This window comes from Malaclemys terrapin, chromosome 3 (genome assembly GCF_027887155.1).
Source record: "Malaclemys terrapin pileata isolate rMalTer1 chromosome 3, rMalTer1.hap1, whole genome shotgun sequence".
NCBI lineage: Eukaryota > Metazoa > Chordata > Testudines > Emydidae > Malaclemys > Malaclemys terrapin.
The window spans coordinates 152228375-152249141 of NC_071507.1; the positions used below are offsets into that span (position 1 = coordinate 152228375).

Sequence of the window (20767 nt, forward strand, 5' to 3'; positions counted from 1 at the left end):
AGGGAGTGAAATGTGGTTCTCCACCCGTGAAAGGCAATGGCTGAGTAGCTGGAAGCCAGAGAGTGGGTTCCCTGGCTGGATCACTGAAGGGAAATACAGGTGCAGTTGCCTTGAACTGTGACGGATATAAGCCATTAGATAGTATAAATTTCACTGATATGACATTCAGTGGGTGTAAGAAGGGAGTAACTTACTCACTGAGGACATGGGAGGGGGTGTAGCAGGAAAAGCAACTAAAAGAAAGGTATATGATAGAGCATGACGTATCTTATTCCTGTTGTTTTTTTCCCTTTCAACACCTCCAGCAGCGAATTACGCTAATCCTGGACACACACTGAATGCAAAATAGATGCTAGTCACACTTCTTTACCACTTAAACCTCTTTTATGACCAATCCACGTCCAACTTGTAAGTAACTGACTTATGCACAGAGACTTTCATGGGAGCTATAGCAGCTCTAAAGTTTGATCCATAGTTCACTTGTGAACAATAAAGTCATTATTGCTTTCAGGAATCCTCTAGTTGAGTTGAATAGGAAATTACTGTGCCCAGATATAGCAGATATTCATATCCATTTATTATCCACCAAATTCTAAGTAAATGGGAATAGTATAAAATATGTAAAAAAAAGTAACAATACTGACAGACCAGCCAACCTGGGTATGACCCATCACAAATTAACAAGAGGCATTGAAATGTAATCTAGACAATCTACTTGTATGTGAATTTCAAAGAGATGTACTAGACTAACAATTGTCAACTTGTTTATTTGCAGTAACGGAAATTAAGGGTAGATGCTAAATGTATTTGTCTGTGTTTACCAATATCTTGTTAGATATTTAACAATGTAACCAGATTAGTTTGTAGATGCTAATTTCCTTTTATGTCTTAATTGTCTTATATTATGCATGCGGATGGTTCAGTTACCTTAAGATCAAAGATGAAAGATGCTGCAGGAAACTAATAGTATGATCTACATTGTCTTCATCTTAACTATCTATGCTATAATGAAGTACTGGCTAATGGCCTTCTGTGACTGACTGCAACTAGTTTATCTGTGTATGCATAGGAAACAGAAGACTAGCTTCAAAGCAATGGTCCACAGACAAAATGCACCGCCTATTCTTCCTTGGGGGAAGGTCCTGCTGTGACAAGAGGCTTATCAGCTAGCTAGAGAGCTATAAAGGGAAGCCTGGGGTCTGATCCTGCCATCTCCAGTCTGCTTAATCTCTGAACAGAGAAAGTATAAGTCGTAACACAATGATTTGGAATAACCTGGAAAATGCTTGGAAAGACTTTAACAGACTTTACATTTAAGCTGCCTTTGGATTCTGACCTGTTGAAATGATTCCAGAGAGACTTTTAGTTTGCAGCAGTTTATACTATCTATGCTATGAAGCTGACCTAAGGACTTTATACATATTTGTATATATATTGATCTTTTTAACCATTTGCAACTCGTTTTTTCCTTTTATTAATAAACCTTTCATTTTAGTTACTAAAGGATTGGCATCAGCGTAAATTATTGGGTAAGATCTGAGACACTTATTGACCTGGGGACAAGTGTCTGGTCCTTTGTGATTGGTGAACCTCACATATAGTGAATCAGGTCTTCAGAAACCTCTCACTATACTAGACTTGGCTGTCTAGATGGGAATCAAAGGCTAGAATGCTTAAAGGGGACTGTATTTGGCTTCTTGGTAACCAGTGTGGTATTATAGAAAAGCTGTTTTGTTACTGGCTTCGTGAGCCTAATTATACAATAAACCACCAGTTTTGGCCATTTTCTGCCCTATTCCCTGCAGTCTTCCCTAAGCGTAGCATTTTCAGTTTGTCCCAGAGTAGGCAGAGTAAATAGATTGCAATGAGCTGTACAGTGTTGCTTCTTCTCTGGCTCAAAATTCATACTCTGGGAGCCTATTCTTTTCTATTAGATTAACTCTCCATTACATTTTTTCTCTTTTTTCATGTTTGGCTCCTCTAGTGCTCCAAACAGAGTTTACCTCTACAAGCTAAGACATGCCAAAATGCAACTTGCCATGTCTATACTAGAGTTTAGAACATGTTAGTTAAAATGTGTAAGTTGCAGCCTGCTTCCCTAGCTCAAGAAGGACTAATACCATGCCCAAAGTCTGTTCTGGCCCTTCCTTTAGGGAACAGTTTTATTCTTCAAACATAAAACTCACAAAGCGATACCAAAACAAAGCTATTCCCCTGACACAGGTCTTTTACCTTGTATCTTTCCGCCTGCTCCAAAGAAAACCATAAATGCCACCTTGTTTCCTGTATCTCCCTCCTTCTGTGAACTCTCAGGCCTTTATAGGAATCACCTGACGCCTTGCTACCTGAGACTGATAATCAAACTGGGCTGGTTGGACCTAGGCCCCTGGCCCTTAAAGGGGCAGACCCCACCCCCCATTACCAAATGTGTTAGCTAACACATTTTTCAAAAAAATCTTTTATCCCAATTTAGACAAGTCCAGAATGGCTTCATCTCTTCACCTTCATACACTTATGTTTTTAATTTGGACAATTTACATTGTACAGTGTACCACATGGTTCTCTTTTGGCCCATTGATTATTTATCTATTGCATATAATGTCACAGTACTTGGAGAAATAATCTCCAGTAGGGGTTTAACTGATGTTTGGCCTGTTATGGGAATCTATGTACACTTACACACACAATCTTCTCATACTTGATTCAAAAGGTTTAAGTGGGGAAATTAAATCTATCAGATCTTTTCTATCAGTCCAATTAACACTCACTACCTTTGCCTGAAACAAATGAACAGCCTTCTTAACCACTCTTTCTTTCAATTTGTTGAACACCACCCGCCCTGAACACCCTAAAAGATTGCACCAATATTTCTGCCCATAGCACCTTCTAGCGAATGCCGGCAAAAAAGAGTGATCTTATAAGAATGACACTAATTCATTTCACTCTGCTCCTTCTAGTACCATTAGGAAGGCACTATTTTAATGAACACATGCATAAACATCTGTGGGGGAATAGGCCTGGCTGGCCTCCCTTGCACCGATCAGAACATCAGGGAAGACTCGTCATATAGGCCCGCCCTGCAGGCCACAAGCCGGAACTAGGCTAAGTGACACAGCCTCCTGCCAAACTCGGTCAAGGGTCATAACCAGAGGAGGGGGGAGGGGGCAAGGAAGGAAAGAATAAAAAGCCCCAGCAGCAGCACTAATGAAATATGTTCATGGCTGATAAAATATAATAACCGCTTGTGTGAAGCAATAGCTGAATGCAAACTGACTAAATGCAACTTCTCCTGTAAGCACCTTGTAGTTCCAGCTAACTGCCAAACTAGCCAATCATATATCTTCTTTGGGCATCCTGTGATAAACCCCTATGCCCTTAACCATAAAACCCCAGAAAAATAATATGTATCTGGCCGAGAAAAGCATTCCAACTGGTGCCAAGTACCACCCAGGGCGGAAACCGCCAAGAAACCCCCCCACCCAACAGGCACCCAATTCTCGTAAAATAATGAGGAAGGTACCGGGAAAAGGGGACAGACCCCAACTCATATTACTCAAAAATGATGTATTGTTTGTACTATACTTGCGGTTTGAAGAAATAAAAGCAGCCTGCGTGCTGTGCTAGGTGTGGTAGTTTTCGGACTGCTACCCCAACGCGTTGGTATGTATTGCAATAAACTGGCCTCAGACTTGAGTCTGTGAACTAAAATCAATGCGTGGGTGACTTCTTCCACAACACATCCTCTATAAGATTCCTCCCCAATAGTAACTCAGAATGCAGAGGCGATGTTAAAAAATGGGAATGCATCTAAGCTGTACTTCATTTAAATCCCTATGCAGGCACAGGTTTCTTTTCACTATTTTGTAGATGACACACAACTATTGGGCATATTTTCAAATACAGATTCATAGATTCATAGATTATAGGACTGGAAGGGACCTCGAGAGGTCATCGAGTCCAGTCCCCTGCCCGCATGGCAGGACCAAATACTGTCTAGACCATCCCTGATAGACATTTATCTAACCTACTCTTAAATATCTCCAGAGACGGAGATTCCACAACCTCCCCAGGCAATTTGTTCCAGTGTTTAACCACCCTGACAGTTAGGAACTTTTTCCTAATGTCCAACCTAGACCTCCCTTGCTGCAGTTTAAACCCATTGTTTCTGGTTCTATCCTTAGAGGCTAAGGTGAACAAGTTCTCTCCCTCCTCCTTATGACACCCTTTTAGATACCTGAAAACTGCTATCATGTCCCCTCTCAGTCTTCTCTTTTCCAAACTAAACAAACCCAGTTCTTTCAGCCTTCCTTCATAGGTCATGTTCTCAAGACCTTTAATCATTCTTGTTGCTCTCCTCTGGACCCTCTCCAATTTCTCCACATCTTTTTTAAAATGCGGCGCCCAGAACTGGACACAATACTCCAGCTGAGGCCTAACCAGAGCAGAGTAGAGCGGAAGAATGACTTCTCGTGCCTAAGATGTGTCAGCAAAATGCATGTCCAGGTAAAAATAAGTAATGAGTATGCAAAATAAGCATTTAACACATGCAAAAACAATACATGCATGAACAATTACCTGACTACATGAACAATTTGTTTGTTTTTCTATCCATAACTGTATGGATCCAATTTAGGACCTGTTTTTGACAAACTATATGCCGTATTTCTCCAGATTCTAAGAAAGAAATCTGGAACTTATTAAAATGCATCATATCTATGACAAGATAAAATAAATGAACTGCAGTTTAAGCTGGACACAAACCTATTAGTTCTAAATATATTCTTGTTGACTTCACAATTTTAGAATAAAATTCAGACTTGAAGCAAGCCAGTGCAACTTTTTTTTTTTTTTTAATCTAACCAAGATCTAAACTGGATTGTTAGTTCTTTTTCTTATGGAACCAAGCAGCAGCCATTTTCACAGTTTTAAAATCAGAGGGGTGTGACTCTTATTTACATTAAAAGCTGCTTTACACTACCCTGACAATATAAAAGGGCATTAACGTGAGAGTAAATGTAATTTATGTACACTTTAAGACCCCTTTGAATGCAAAAATGGCATAAATCAGTCTTACTGTAACAAGGAAAAAAGCCTTGTGTTTTTGACTCACAGAACATTCCCAAGTACTCATTTCTTTCTTTTATTATTCTAGGCTATCGCCAGTGATTCCCTTTTAAAAATTCTGCCAACAAATTGACGGTAAATTGGGATGACTTCTATAGACAAAATTAAATAATTCTTTCCAGAAATGACTTACTCCTAAATTATTAAAAACACTTCTAAAGAGAGTTTGGGGCTGCTTTGGAATGAATCAGAACCCCCGTCCCCCACCCCCAAAATGGCAGGTATTTTCAAAATATATCCCCAAGGACAATATCTCCACTCTTTCTGCAAAGTGCTCATCTCCATCCCGTCTTCAAATTACACAACTTGAGCATTGTTCAGAATCAATATACTTATGGAGTAGTTTTCAAGAACAAAATATAAATATTCCTAGCAAAGGCCAGCTTAATGGGTTTGTCAAGTGATACTGCCTCCTTCTTGTGATTGCGAGGAAGCCTTTTCTCTTTTAAATGGTAAAATGATTCCTCGGTTCCTCACAGCGTCTCTGTGAGCAAACACACTAACCACTTGGTTTTTAACAGAGGTTACAGGGGAAAATGTTTGTCAGAATATTAACATCAGATCATAGCTTCCTTCCTCTATTTCACATCTCTCCCAGATATTTTGCAAATACAGTACTTGTCTTATTGTCATTACGTTTTAATTTTTTTTCACAAACATTTAAAGGAGAGTACAAAAGTCTATCATGATTATACATTCAAAATGCTTACATGTACTCTCACTCAGGTGATGATTTATGTATGTTGGCATTCATTTCTTGTTTGCATTAACTTTAATAGGTTGATTTTTTATTTGTAAGGCCATTTTAGGTTTTATTTGCATGATTTGTTATACTTTTATATCCCTGTTTATATTCTTTTGGCTCCAGATTTCTTATTGAACTCATATTTAGATGAGGTGATGAAGTCCAGAGCATTTTTGATTTACAAACCCAAGCTTTACAACTAACCTCCTTAGAAGTCCAAATATGCAATTTATCTTCCAGCTTTTGAGCTGGAATCAGGTAGAGATCTTTGCAGTTTGGGAGGTAGTGGAGGGAAAGAGCTAAGCAACACTATGGCTGGCTCTGGGGATAGGGAAGGAAAAGGGCGCCACTGACCATTTTGACTAGCCAAAAATAATTTTCAGAATTAGATTTGCATGATGACTGAAAAAAATCTCTGGATTTGCATGCAAACAGATTGCAAGGTAGTGAACTATTCAGTCCTTTGATACAACAGATTAACAGTGATAAGTAAAATCTTAATTTTAATCTCACACTTTTAAATGCTGAAAAAACATGCCATAGTAAAGTGATCATTGTCAAAAATTTGGTTTAATTTTAGATAAATAGGTTAGATAAATAGGTTACTAAAGTGTTTGCTATATTCTCTACGCTTATTAAAGAGAACCCCTAGGACAGGAGTGGCCAACCTGTGGCTACGGAGTCACATGCAGCTCTTCAGAAGTGAATATGCGGCTCCTTGTATAGGCACCGACTCTGGGGCTGAAGCTACAGGCACCAACGTTCCAATGTGCTGGGGGGTGCTCACTGCTCAACCCCTGGCTCTGCCAGGGGCCCTGTCCCCACTCTACCCCTTCCCATGCCCTACCCTGAGCCTGCCATGCCCTTGCTCCTCCCTTTCCTCTCCCCCCCCCGAGAGCCTCCTGCACGCCACGAAACAGCTGATCAGGAGGTGCGGAGAAGGAGGGGGAGGCGCTGATCAGCAGGGCTGCCAGTGGGCAGGAGGCACTGGGAGTGGGGGAGGGGGAGCTGATGTGGAGCTGCTGACATATTACTGTGGTTCTTTGGCAATGTACATTGGTAAATTCCGGCTCCTTCTCAGGCTCAGGTTGGCCACCCCTGCTCTAGGAGGTACTACAGATACTGAGGTAACCACGGACCAAATCCTGTAGTGCTAATAACTGGCACAGCTTCACTGATTACACTAATTCACTTCAGACCAGAGAGAATTTGACTCCATGTATATTTTTTAAGGTACTTGCTAAGATTTTAAAGGTGATCACACTGTTATTTATTCTTAATACCACGGATCTAGTCTACAAAAAAGATCAAAATACAAAATCACATTAATTTTATTAAATTACCAAAATGTAGAACTCCAGTGCCCCACAGAAACTGGACTGAACAATGGTAGTGCTCCTCACAAGGAAGGGTTCTAATGGCCTGTGAATGCCAAGGTGTTACATAGCGGTTAGATCAGTCTTTTGGCCCTGCTACAACAATCCAGCACTGCCTAGGAAAGCCAACCAATTCTATTCTATTCTCCTTCTTATATTGCATCCCATCATGGTGGTATCTGGATCAGAGAATACTAGTATAGGAATTATAATGTTAAATGTTGCCAATGCTACACAGTTTGGTGTTAATCCCAAATGTAACAACGGATACACTGTCATAGCAATACAGGGTATGAAAAGCTAGAGGGCCTGTTAGTTATGCTTCTTAGTTATGCTTCAGACATTTTTAACCTTTGCAAATAAACTGGCCTTGAAGAGCCACAACCTGCTAAGGGCCCTGCCTAAGGAATCACCATAAGGTATATCCAAAGAATTTGCTTGAAAATTTGTTAAGACAACAGCAAAACTAGCAATATACATTTATCGCTGATGTTTAAGTGAAAGGGTTTAATTGCTTGGTTTAAGCATCACTTCAGCAATCCAGCTTTGAGGGAATTGATTTAACAAACATATTCTATGGAACAGAAACTAATACTAAAGAGTGTGTGTGTGTGCGCTCGCGTGCATGTACATACACATATTTTAAAATCTCATGCTGCACAAATAACTAAAGATTCACTCTCTGGAAGATTCAGTGTTAAAGACAAGCTAAAATCAATGACCAAAAGACCCCCTATTTTTGAGAATACTTGTATCCAGATCTACATCTTTCTACATCTGTCTGGCACTTCTCTTTATAATTTATAAGTGATGGACCCAAAATTTGGATCTGGAACTTGGGGGAAGTTTGATCCTGATGCAAAGTTTGCAGCTTAAATCCATTTTTATTTTTTTTTATTTTTTTTATTTTTATTCATGATTAATTATTTTTTAAATAAGCAAAAGGGACCTAACTTTTTTTTTGCCTCTTCACTTTTATTTATAAAGTAATATGACACATTTTTCAATTTTTAGAAGTAGAATCTTTGAACATGGACAAACATCAGATTAAATATGGTGAATAGGCACATATAATAATCCAATAACACAAATGAGTTTTTGGTGGATGCATCAAGTGTAACACACACTTCATAAAGTTTAATGAACAAGCAAAAGTATTCTTCAGCTTTTGCTGGAATTGTCCTTGGCCTCTTCATTTTCTCCTTCTGTACCCTGCTTGCAGAGGCTCTTCTCCACAAGCACAGCTTTAACAACCATTCCTATGCTGATGAGTCACAAATCTGCCTCTCTCTTTACTGACAAGCTTTCTCCTCCTTCATCCAATGTAGTATCTCTCTTTCTGACATCTTTTGTAGATGTCCAGTCATTATCTTAAACACAGCATAGCCAAAACTGAGCTCTTGATCTGCCCCCGAAGCTCTCCTCTATCCTTCCTTTCTCTGTCCCTGTGGACAACACCACCGTCCTTCAAGTCACATAGGCCACGAACCCTGTGTCCATCTTTGACTCAGCCCTATCACCGGAGTCATATATTCAGACCATTGCTAAGTCTTGCTGCTTTTTCTTACACATCTCTATAAGCTGGATTTTCTTTATCTACATAATAAAAGCTCTTCTCCAAGCCACCATCATTTCATGTCTTAACTATGGCAACCTCCTCTTTACAGGACTTAAGTACTACACCCTTGCTCTCCTAAAATATGTTCAGAATGCTGTTAAAATCAGCTTCTTGGTTCATCATTCTGACCACATCATCTCCTCTTTGGGTCCCTCCACTGCCTCTCCCTTCACCTCTGCATCAAATATAAGCTTTTTTAAGGCCCCTACTCTACCAGGCTGATCTAGTAAGCTATTGTGAGTTGACACCTGCCTCACTCTGGTAGAATTCCCAGCCCTTACCACCTACTTGTCAGCGTCTACCTTAAACACCTCCATGCTTTCTCTGACCTTGCCATTTATGTATGGAAAAAATCTCCCTGATAAAATACAAACAGTTACTTTCTCATCCTCCTTCAAATCCCTCTCGAAGACTCACTTCTGCTATGATCCCTAAAAACCTTATCTTGCTGATCATAAAAAGCCAGGTGAAAAGTTGTGACTATTCACACCTCTTTCATTTTTTCCCTTTCCCTACTCCCTTCCTCTCTAATCCTGCCCCCACTTAAAAAAATACAATAAAGTATAAGTTTTTAACAAATTCATTAAATTGACATTAGATTAATTTGCTTGTATTTTCTATTCCCATCACTAACAATCTGTTTAAATGACTTGAGTCAATACTTGCATATGATGTGAGTCACTTGATTGACTGTAGATTTCTATAGGTGAAGCCATTTTGTATTTTAATCATGGCTCTTATCACTATTCTGAAAAGCCATAAATTACATGTCAGTTAACATTAAAGTTTCTCCAGTTTTGAGGCAATTCAATCATCAAACCACCTTATTCCCGGACTTCCCCTACTGAAGACCTACATAATTTTGCCTTACTGAATATGTTACAATGCTTGTGAGACAAGGTGGGTGAGGTAATATATTTTATTGGACCAACTTCTGTTGGTGAAAGAGACAACCTTTCGAGCTATGCAGAGCTTTTCCTCAAGTCTGGGAAGTGTACTCCGAGCATCACAGCCAATCAGATGGCTTAGCATAAGGGTATATCTACACTGGAAACTTCAAAGTGCTGCTGCGGGAATGCTCTCGTGGCAGCGCTTTGAAGTGTGAGTGTGGTCACGCGCGAGCGCTGGGAGAGAGCTCTCCCAACGCCCCTGGTAATCCACCTCCACGAGGGGATTAGCTCCAAGCGCTCGGAGCCTGTCTACACTAGTGCTTTATGGCGCTCAGACTTGCTGCGCTCGGGGGGGGTGATTTTTCACACTCCTGAGCCAGCAAGTTAGAGCGCTATAAAATGTAAGTGTAGACGAGCCCTAAGTTTAGCACATATTTTAAGGTACCATTCAAGAATATATGCTAAACTAGCTGCTTGACCCTTTTTTAGCTGTGATACTCTGAGTACCTTTCCCAGATCTGAGGAAGAGATCTGTGTAGCTCAAAAGCTTGTATCTCACCAACAGAAGTTGGTCCAATAAAATATATCACCTCACTCACCTTTTCTCTCTAATATCCTGGGACCGACATGGCTACAACAACATTACAATGCTTGTCCTATTTTTCCAGAAGTTATAAAATGTTATGCATAATTACAAGTTTAAAATTTTTTCCTGTATATAATACTTTACATCAGGGGTCGGCAACCTCTGGCACGCAGCTGTGCTGGCCGCAGCTTCCCGCCGCCCCCATTGGCCTGGGATGGCAAACTGCAGCAGGTAAACATACTGGCCCGGTCCGCCAGGGTGCTTACCCTGGCGAACCGTGTGCCAGAGGTTGCCGACCCCTGCTTTACATAATCCTTCTTTCTTTACTTAATGTGGGAAAAAAGGTAACTAAAACCACATAGTCCCAAAGATATAGCTTCTAAACATATATACCATGAGAAAATTAGCCTGTAGATTTTCTTTAACTCCTCTCTGAGATTGAGACATTGGGGAAAATATGATCCATAACTGATTAAAAAGGCAAATGGCAAGTATTTAATACAGAAAAACAAATGGCATTATGAAAGGTGAAGGATGGAGGGGTGTCCTGTTTTATCTCCATAAAATGAGCATGTGAGGGATATCAGAAGGAAAAGCATGTCAGGTAAACACACACAAACAGATGTAGAGATTTACACATTGGAATCAAGCATGTGTTCAGGAAACAAAGTCAAGACATAAAAGTCAATGCAGACAACCCATTGACATTGTGACTGTAAAACACCCACAGGCAACTTCAAAATGACAAAAACAAATAATTAAGCAGTTTAAAAAGCCAAATACTACCTCTAGAGGTCCTCACAGAGTCCCATTAATGCAATTTAAAGACAAGTTGTGGTAACAATGAGATAGAGTCAGCACTTTGTCACAGCCTTTTCCGATTATTCCTACTACTACTAGTTCACCATTCATGTATTTCTACTCGTGTTAATTTTTTAATCAAGTAGAAACACTTCATTAAAAAGCACAAAATGTACTGCTCATTAGTGCTCAGTGTTACCATAAATTGATAAAGGAACATTGAAATGACAGGATGAAAACATTTTTTGTTTAGTTCAGGAGCATATTCACTAAAGAGACAAAATTTGGCAAACCCCATATTTCTCTACCAAATAATATGCCCACCCATAAATATTTTATCACTCTTGACAGTGTATTATGGCAGATTCTTGATATTTTATTAAAGTTAATAGAATTTTGTTCATTCTATTCTGAGATTAACCAAGATGTTTTGTGAAGATCTCACATTTTATTATGATGAGTTCTGAATGTTTGTGGAACTAATTTTTCATGCCATTTGTTCCATTCACTGAAAACCATTTCACATTTTGAAAAATAAGATGAAGTGGTAAGTAAATGGGAACAGAAACCGCAGAGAAGAGTATAAACCAAAAACCCTCAGCTTGTAATTGTTACATGAAAGAGGAGAGGGAAAGAGGGAGAAAAATCACTAGCTGATGTTAACTTCGGACTATCTCAACTCAGAATGCAAAAGAAAAAAAGTTATACACCCAGTTCAATGGTTATATTCAACCTCTCCCAGATGAAAATGCTATGGAAAAAAAAAATGAGGGGGAAACAAGAGAAAGATGAAGGCGACAGCAGAATACGTACAAAATGCTTTTCACACACAACTTATGTATAATATATGTAAAGCTCTTACCTTTTTCACTAACACTTTCACTTTCTATTTCCACATCTTCACAGCTAGTATATTCTGGTGTTGATGCCCCTTCTTCTTCTGAGCTACTGACCGACATCTGCCTTTTCTTTCCACCTCTTTTTGATCTATGAGGTTTTGGAGGGGATGGCCGCACTGATTCTGATTGATCAGAACTAAGGGAATCATTCCTTAGCATGGTCTCCATTTTCTCCCGCTTTGCTTTTCGCATGAGAATAGCAGAGCTAGGATCAAGGCGACTTTGTTTTTTAAAGGAATCATGGTTCTTGGATTCTAGGTGTTCTGTAGGAACTGGACTATGTCTGGGAGTTGGTGGACTATGATTAGCTAATTGTTTAGAAACAGAAATTCTTACATCACCTGGTCTTTCTATAGAGTATGATCTCTGAGTTTCCAAAAGAGATTTTCTGTCCTGAGTTCCCTGTAACTGTGAGCGTTTTCCTAATTTATTCTCAGGTACCTCTGCTTCCTCCACTTCCGTATGTGCCAAAGCTACATCACTGTGTCTTCTTTCATGCCGTGCTTTAGAAAATTTTACTTGCATACGCATCTGTTGTTCCTCAGGATGTGGCTTCACAGGATACCTTGCCAGATTTGGGTCACTCCTATACCGAGTGTGATACTCATCTTCTTTCCTTTGTTTTTCCTCATCAGCTACCTTGCCTTCCTCGGGTTTTTCTGGCAAGTCTGGGTAGTCCTGTGACCTTCCTTTCTCCAGCCTTCTACTTTCATGCCTTTCTTTACGTTCCCTGTCATCTGCCTGTCCTTGTTGAAGTGAAGACTTTGGCACACGTTTACGCTCGCTTTTTAGACCTACTTTTCCATTTTGTTCTGAAATCAATGCTGTCTTCTTCCTACCACGGAAAGAAGTAAAACAATGTGACAAATCTAACAATAAAAAAAGCAAACAGTGGAGCCAAAGGGTACTTGGTCTGTCTAAACTGTAGTTTAGAAAAAGTTAAGTACACTGTGGAAAAGAACATAGAAAGATATTTCCCCTACTAACAACTTGTCTTTTCAACATTGTTTTCTTCCCTTTCCAAGAGGAAATTATTCCCAGAGTGAAAACTATAAAGTTTTACATTCTATAACCTATAACTGATGCATAAACTCATAAAGAGTTCTTCGGTATGCATCCAAAGAAGTGGGCTGTAGTCCACGAAAGCTTATGCTCTAATAAATTTGTTAGTCTCTAAGGTGCCACAAGTACTCCTGTTCTTTTCTCATAAAGAATGTTAATATAACATGGCTGAACAAACAAAGCAATCATTTACAAAAAAAATTAAAACCATTTACAAAAAAAAATAATGTATCATTGCTGGAATTGCAGCAGGATAATAGAGCGATGGCATATTTTTCTTACCCATTTTTTAAGTCAGCAGCTATGGGGGATGGTCTGGCATGACCACCTATCCACATCCCATTTTAAGCACATCAACATTATATATGTAAACACCATGCAATGGGAGATATTTCATATATGCAGTAACATAAAGAGAATCAATATGCATATATGAAGAAGTACAACCAAAGGAGTCTATCCAGAGACAATATTTGATCTATCTTGCTTTATTTTACTTAACCCTAAAGAAAACAAGTACCCATTTCACATAAATCTACAGATTAAGAAAATCAAAATAGGCCTTTTGGATTAGTGGAATTTCCATGTTTGGAAATGGGAAAGTACAACACATTTTAATGCATTACTTTATATAGCCTGAATGTACAATGAAACTACCTGAAAATTATGCTTTTTTATTTCAGGATATTTCAGTTCTAGTCCTTCTTCACTTGGCAAACAGGAGTTGGATTTCTGATTCAAACGTATTTCTTCTCGGATCTCCCAATCTTTGTCCGCAATCATAATGGATTTATCATTTTTTATTGTACCCTATATAAATCCAGGATGCATACTTTGGAAAACATTTTGGAAAGTCTGTGTCTGAAAAGTCTATGTGAATACCCAATAAAACTGTCCTGGGACCACCATCTCAAGAAGAGGAAAGAACTAGTACAACACTGTGGCAGATGGCCGACACTACTATGGGGGGTCCCATGCTTTCCCTTCATGTGATGGGTCAGGACGCCACCTCTTTCCCCTATTCTTGGGCTTCCTGCCCTCTCTCCCCTTGGGCAGTGTTTCTCTTGGTCCTCCGCGCCTGGGGAGTCCCTCTGCTCTGCTTGAGCAGGGTGTCCCTTCCCCTGGTACTCTGATCCTCTGGTCAACAACAGTACTCCTCCAGACTACAGTCAGCTCTCCTGCCATCTGACTGAAGCAGGGGGGGGTTATTAAGTTTCTGGTGGGGACTTAATTGGCTCCAGGTGCTCTAATTAACCTGTAGTAACCTCTCCTCAGTCCATAAGGAATAAGGCTCTGATCATCCTGGGGCTTATATACTTCAAATCTATCACTCTCCTGCTGCCCTCTGTCTCTGCTGTATCACAAGACATAGCCTGCTTGAAGGGAATGATAATCAGAATGATTTATGATATATTATACATATGGCACTCAAAATATTTATGATGCTTTATAGGTATATGATAAAAGAGAATATAAACTCTACAAGACAGGTACCCACGTGTCTCATTCCACAATCCTTACTTGCATCTAGTAACACTTACTGACAAATAGTCCCACTGACTTCTTTCAAGTTTTAATAGGATAACTCAGACACATAAACTGGAAGAAAAGCAACATTTTAAAATGTCATAACCTTTAGCAATTTAGTCCTATTATATTCCCATCTGCCCCCTTGCTTTCTATGTATTTTTCTCTTATTAGAAAGTGTAAATTATATATAACCATATGATTCATATCTTTACTAACTTCTCCCCTTTTTCCTTCCTCTAAACCTACTATGTTCACCAACTGCATTACAGTCCAATTATATATTATCTTCAACACCCACTTCCTGACACTAACTCCAACATAATCCTCTCATCTTCCCTCACTGCTTACCATATGACAATTCTCTCTCCCCTTAGCAGATAAACAGGTCTTAGAATGTTGGTTCAGCAGACATCAGAAAAGAAACTACTGTTCCCACTGCCTCCCTCCCCCTCCATCGTAAATCTTGATGGGGAAGGGTGGGAGCAGGGAACAGGCACAGCTAGGAGGTGATACTGGGGCTTCTCCCCTAAATGGCTGAGTGGATACCCTTGCAAGGACTAGTGGCCTAGACTGCTACAACTCTATAGTCCTCTTCAGAGACTTCAAGGCCCACTTTCACACCCCAGCTCCACCCCACTGTTGCTACTGTCTCTCTATGCATGTGTTTTGAGATAACATCTCCAGCTGTTCGGTCTTCCAAAAAAACATAAAAAGCTGGTATGACTAGACAGCACAAGCCTTCTTGGAAGCAGAGATATTTGAGGTAAAAAAATAGAATTGCTGTCAGCTCCAAGGAGCATTTATTAATTGGATCAATGTTTAAAAGCATGTAAGAATAGATCTGCTATGATAATTTGGATCTGGATGGCCTACTCCAGTTGTGAGCTCTGTTGGTAGAAAGTGGGTGAAGTTCATAAAACATTACAATAACCTGTAACGATTAATGCTGATAGAAACCGGTACAAAAGGGAGACTGAAAGACTGGATTAGTTCAAACAAAAAGGGCTACAAATGTAACAAGGACTGTGATAAGGCTGTGATGAACAGAGAAGTAAAGAATGAAACTGGAAATTAGTGGACCAAAAGTGGTATGTCAGAAATTAGATCTAACTGGTGGACACAATAACGAAGGGATGGCCTACTCCCTCTATCATTCCCTTTTTGGGGCCCCTAAAAAGAGACACTGGGGACCAAAAGGGCAGAACAGACCCCTGGGGAAAGGTTGACAGGCCTCTGCCTTGCTCCAAAGACTATCATTCTTTGGTAAGCCTTGATCATCAGGACATTTAGACCAGTGAACTGATGAGGATACCTGACCATCAGCACTGGACCAACAATGAACTGGATACACACAAAACGCCACTCTGTCGTTCCCACTATCTTCCTCCTGTCTTATCACTTTTTCTCTCAATCTTGAGACCAACAATACAGCATGATACCAGCAAAATGACATGAGACTACCCACTACCCATCCCGATCTGCCCAATCTGACAAAAATCAGTGAAGAAGAGGGACCTGACCAGATGAGTGAGACAACATCCTGGACTAGGAAAGTAAGCCAATATCCAGAGCAACAGCTATTATGGCTGGTGAACTGCCAGCCCAGAGCATCCATCTGTGACTGACCACCTTGTATCGTAAGAACTTAAACAAGAAGCCTGTATACCTCCACCTGTACTCTCCTATCTCTTCTCCTTTCTCTTTTGTGTCTGTTCATTTTGTCAAAAGCAGGAAAAGTAATCACCATCCATAGAAGTCAACTCATACTTAAACAACAGAACTAACTGTTTTTCCCCATTAAGAAGAATTACTTGATGAAATAAGAGACTCTAACCAATATCCTCCCTTTGAAAAAGGGATGCTGCTAAGTTTTGATTAAGTTTGTTTTGCATAACCACTGAATTTCAATTTCAAAATGCTTTGTTTTCAATTCTTTTTCATTTGTGTATCCTCATCAATACATTTCCAAACACTGGCATAAATTTTCTAGTGTATTTGCCATGGGACTAAGGAGGTCAACATCTCTGTATTCAAAATCCCAAACCCCGCTTAACTGTTTAATGTTATACAGTGAGCAATAATATCATATTAACAACTTTTACTTTCTGGGCCCTTTTATTCCATCAAAATTAACACATATATGGTATCCCTGGGTGGGCTTCACATATCCCCTTCTCCCTCCCCCCCCCATCACAAACTGTGGACTTGTCAACTGCCCCTCCAAACCAAAAATTGTAGGAACACATTTTTCCTGGTCTACACTGTGTAATTGGCATCAAAAGGATTAATACTATCAAAATCTGGATACTTCTATTGTATGCTGCTGCTATTATCTACGTAATACAAAATTTATTTTAAAATCCTTGAATATGTTAAGCTTGCAAAACAAAGATAGCTTTCTTGTTTTAAAAAAAGGGAAACTTTAATCATTCTATTTTAAACTTATTAGTTTGTTTAACCTTTCAACAAATACAGTGTTCTGATTTTGCTTTTTGTTTACTTAGTGGTTTGTCGTTTCTGTGATTAGTAATAACTGATTGTTTAATGTAAAGGCTTTTTAAAAAAAGCAAAATCAAAAATGAAGTGTTTTGAACTGTTCAAGGTTAAGTTACCTAAACAGACTAAAACATTATGGTTTACCACCTTGTTAACAAAATGCCAGTTTAAAGGCTGCTTCTGCCTGAACTGTGAATTGAGTGTCAAACCACCTGAACTAAGGGCTGTTGCAGCACCCATATTTTTAAATTGTTTTATTTTTGGTGATGTGTTGTTTGCATTTTTTGTGTTGATTTTTTTGTGTTTTTGTTTTGGGAGAAAGCACAGTACTAGTGTTGCAGGTTAGATTCCCGTCAAGAGGTAAATTGCCACCATGGCCATATTGTTTTCACAAAAGGTGGTGAAACAGGTGGGCAAGATTTGCAATGAACAATTCCTGTGAAATGTTACCATCTTTGTATGTTACAATGTTACAAATGGCTCATAAAAGAAAAAGTGGTTCCAGAAACACTAGCTTCCTGCTTCTTTTTATCAAAAAGTAATAAACTTGGCTAAAAATTCTATAAATTCTAAAAAAAGTAAGTAAGGATAAATACTTGTGCATAGAATTGTCATAGTTGGTATAAATGTGCAACTTAAAATGTGTAAGCAGGAAAAAAAAGTGTTCTCCCCCCCCCCCCCCCCCCCACACACACACCTTTACTCATTCTGGGCTTACAGCTAAAAAAGTGATAAGAACTGGTTTCTAAACATCTTAGGAACATCATAATAACTGCAGTTTGGCATTTGGTTTATCTATAAATGAAGTGATTTGTAAGGTCTTAGCTTTGTTAACATCTGGAAGGACTAACTGTAATCTTTGCGACACCTAACTAAATAAGATATGTGAATCATAATCTGGGACAGAGAATTTGCAAACCTTAAAATAATAGCTCAGTGCATCTTTTTTGTTCTATATGCTTAAACTTAAATAAGGGTTTTGTTTTCTAAATGTCATTTATGAACCAACCCGATACTACGTGCATTTGGCCCTTAGGAGAGGGGCGTTGTGCAGAGGCCTAAACTCTAAGTTGTCCAAGAGAACAGAAAGTCCAACTCGGCCAATTACACAAATGTTGCTTATGAAAGTCAGCAAAGTTGAAGATAATAAACTGCTACAAACTGAATGGTTTAGGTTAAAAACTATGATGAGGGGTCTTCAAGGCTCCTGGTAAAGTCAAGGGTTTAATATGACAATGAGCTAAAAGATTCTAGAAATGGGGGGAAATGTTTATAGTTGAAATCACCAAAATGTGTTTTGATCAGTTAATGTTGATAGGCTGAGGCTTTGACCCTTTCTTGGACATTGTTTATCTGAGGGTCACTGAATGGGAGCAGGGGGGCACAGGGACTGGAAGGAACAAGTTTACTAGCATGGCTGCCACCCTCACCCACCCCTCGCCATCTCGCCTGGGATCCACTTTGACACCCTTTGACTTTTGTTGTCTTGATCCTGAGAGATATCCTGAAAAGACTGAGCCAGAGCGGGGGCTCAGATGATATCACCACCTCCAACACATTTAGCTAATCCTGAACAACACCTGGGATGTGAGACTTGGGTTTCTGCCATTCATCCCCTTCCTCATGTGTCATGTTCCTTCCCCACCCTATTTCTTTTCTTTCTTAACTCTCTCCTGTTGCCTTTTCTCTAATAAGAGTCAGACTTAACTGGCCAAGACAACTCCATCTTTTGTAATACTGCTGAGACCCTGTGACAAGAGTGACAGTTAAAAGCAATGCATTGAACAACCCAATACTGGTACAAGTTTGCCAGGTCTCAGAGTGCCTGATAAGATCATGTGCTAGATCCATGTTTTTCCAGCAATGAGATTGCAAGTGAGAGTCAGCACCAAACACCGAAGCTAACATTTCTCTTTGCTATTCATTTTCTTTCCTCTTTTGTGTGCGTGTTTGGTTTTGTCTTAAATGAAACTGGATAGGACTTCAACAAGAGCTCCAGACTGTCTCAACTAATCCTTTTTCTGTTTCCCAAAAAGGACAGTTTTTACCATCTCTAATAACAACACAAAAACTGTCAAACAAGGGGTTTCCTAATAAATTTTTTCTGCAGTTAAAGGGTAAGGATATAAGAGATATTTTTAAAATGAAAGCTTTACTTAATATTTTAGATTTAAAATGCTCAAATCCTTCCTTTTTTGTATCTTTAATAAAGAGTTTAAAAGATTTTAAATGATCCTTGTTACAGTAGGAATAAGACTGTAGGAATTAACTGTTAATGCTGTAACAGTAAACAAGGTTTTCATTAACATCTTGTTCTTTGTTATGTCTGAGACATCCTTTTTCAGCACAACAAACCTATAAACTTTGTAACACGGTTTCCTACTACTCTATTATAGTGCAACTCCCCATAGTTATATCCACATTGGAATAAGACTTTTTTATCTGAGCATATCATTTAGTGTAGATACAGAGTACATTGTCTAGCTATAACTATAATTCAAATGTAATTGTTGATTATTAAATGAACAGGTGTTGACTGTCTATCCCAAAAGATACACATACATAGATTCATAGATTCTAGGACTGGAAGGGACCTCGAGAGGTCATCGAGTCCAGTCCCCTGCCCGCATGGCAGGACCAAATACTGTCTAGACCATCCCTGATAGACATTTATCTAACCTACTCTTAAATATCTCCAGAGATGGAGATTCCACAACCTCCCTAGGCAATTTATTCCAGTGTTTAACCACCCTGACAGTTAAGAACTTTTTCCTAATGTCCAACCTAGACCTCCCTTGCTGCAGTGTGAGCCCATTGCTTCTTGTTCTATCCTTAGAGGCTAAGGTGAACAAGTTTTCTCCCTCCTCCTTATGACACCCTTTTAGATACCTGAAAACTGCTATCATGTCCCCTCTCAGTCTTCTCTTTTCCAAACTAAACAAACCCAATTCTTTCAGCCTTCCTTCATAGGTCATGTTCTCAAGACCTTTAATCATTCTTGTTGCTCTTCTAGACCCTCTCCAATTTCTTCACATCTTTCTTCTCCACATCTACCCTAGGAGAAGAGCAGCAAACATGCGCAGTCCAATCACTTAGAAAAGTCACAAAAAGGGGCTCAAAAGGATTGTGGTTCTGGGGCTAAGAAGTGTGACATAGTATTGAACAGGAAATAGTCAGAGGTATAGTGACCTGCTGTTACAATTATATAGGGCTACCATATGTCCGGATTTCCCCGGACATGTCCGGCTTTTCGATCTATAAATAGCCATCCGGGGGGGCATTTCTAAAAATCTAAAAATGTCCGGGATTTCCTCCAGTTGGCTATTTATAGATCGAAAAGTGGCGGCCATGCTCCGCTCGGCAGCCAAAGCCCCTTCCTGGCTCCCCCCATCCCCTGCAGCCTTAGCACGCCATCCGGCCCGGCAGCTGTTTTCCCCCTCCTCTTCTCCCTCCCCTGCTTCCCGCGAATCAGATGTTCGCGGGAAGCTTGAAAAGAAGCAGGGGCAGGAGGGCAGCAGCAGGTAAGCTAGGGTAAGGGGAGTGGGACGCGAGGAGGAGGGCTCCGGGGAGGCGCGGTGCAGCTCCCTCTGGCCCCGGCTGGCCCCAGCGGCTCTGGCCTGGCTCGGCTCGGGCCCCGGGG

The 20767-nt window shown here is 39.8% G+C and overlaps 1 protein-coding gene across 39 annotated transcripts in view; it reads right to left on the reverse strand.

Moving 5' to 3' along the window:
* RIMS1 (regulating synaptic membrane exocytosis 1) overlaps positions 1-20767 on the reverse strand; it is a 508694-nt gene that overhangs the window by 266021 nt on the left and 221906 nt on the right. For all 39 annotated transcript variants that reach the window (XM_054023392.1, XM_054023381.1, XM_054023389.1 and 36 more), the window contains one exon: positions 12003-12874. In XM_054023392.1, the coding sequence (XP_053879367.1) occupies positions 12003-12874 (872 nt within the window). The remainder of the gene's footprint in view (positions 1-12002; positions 12875-20767) is intronic.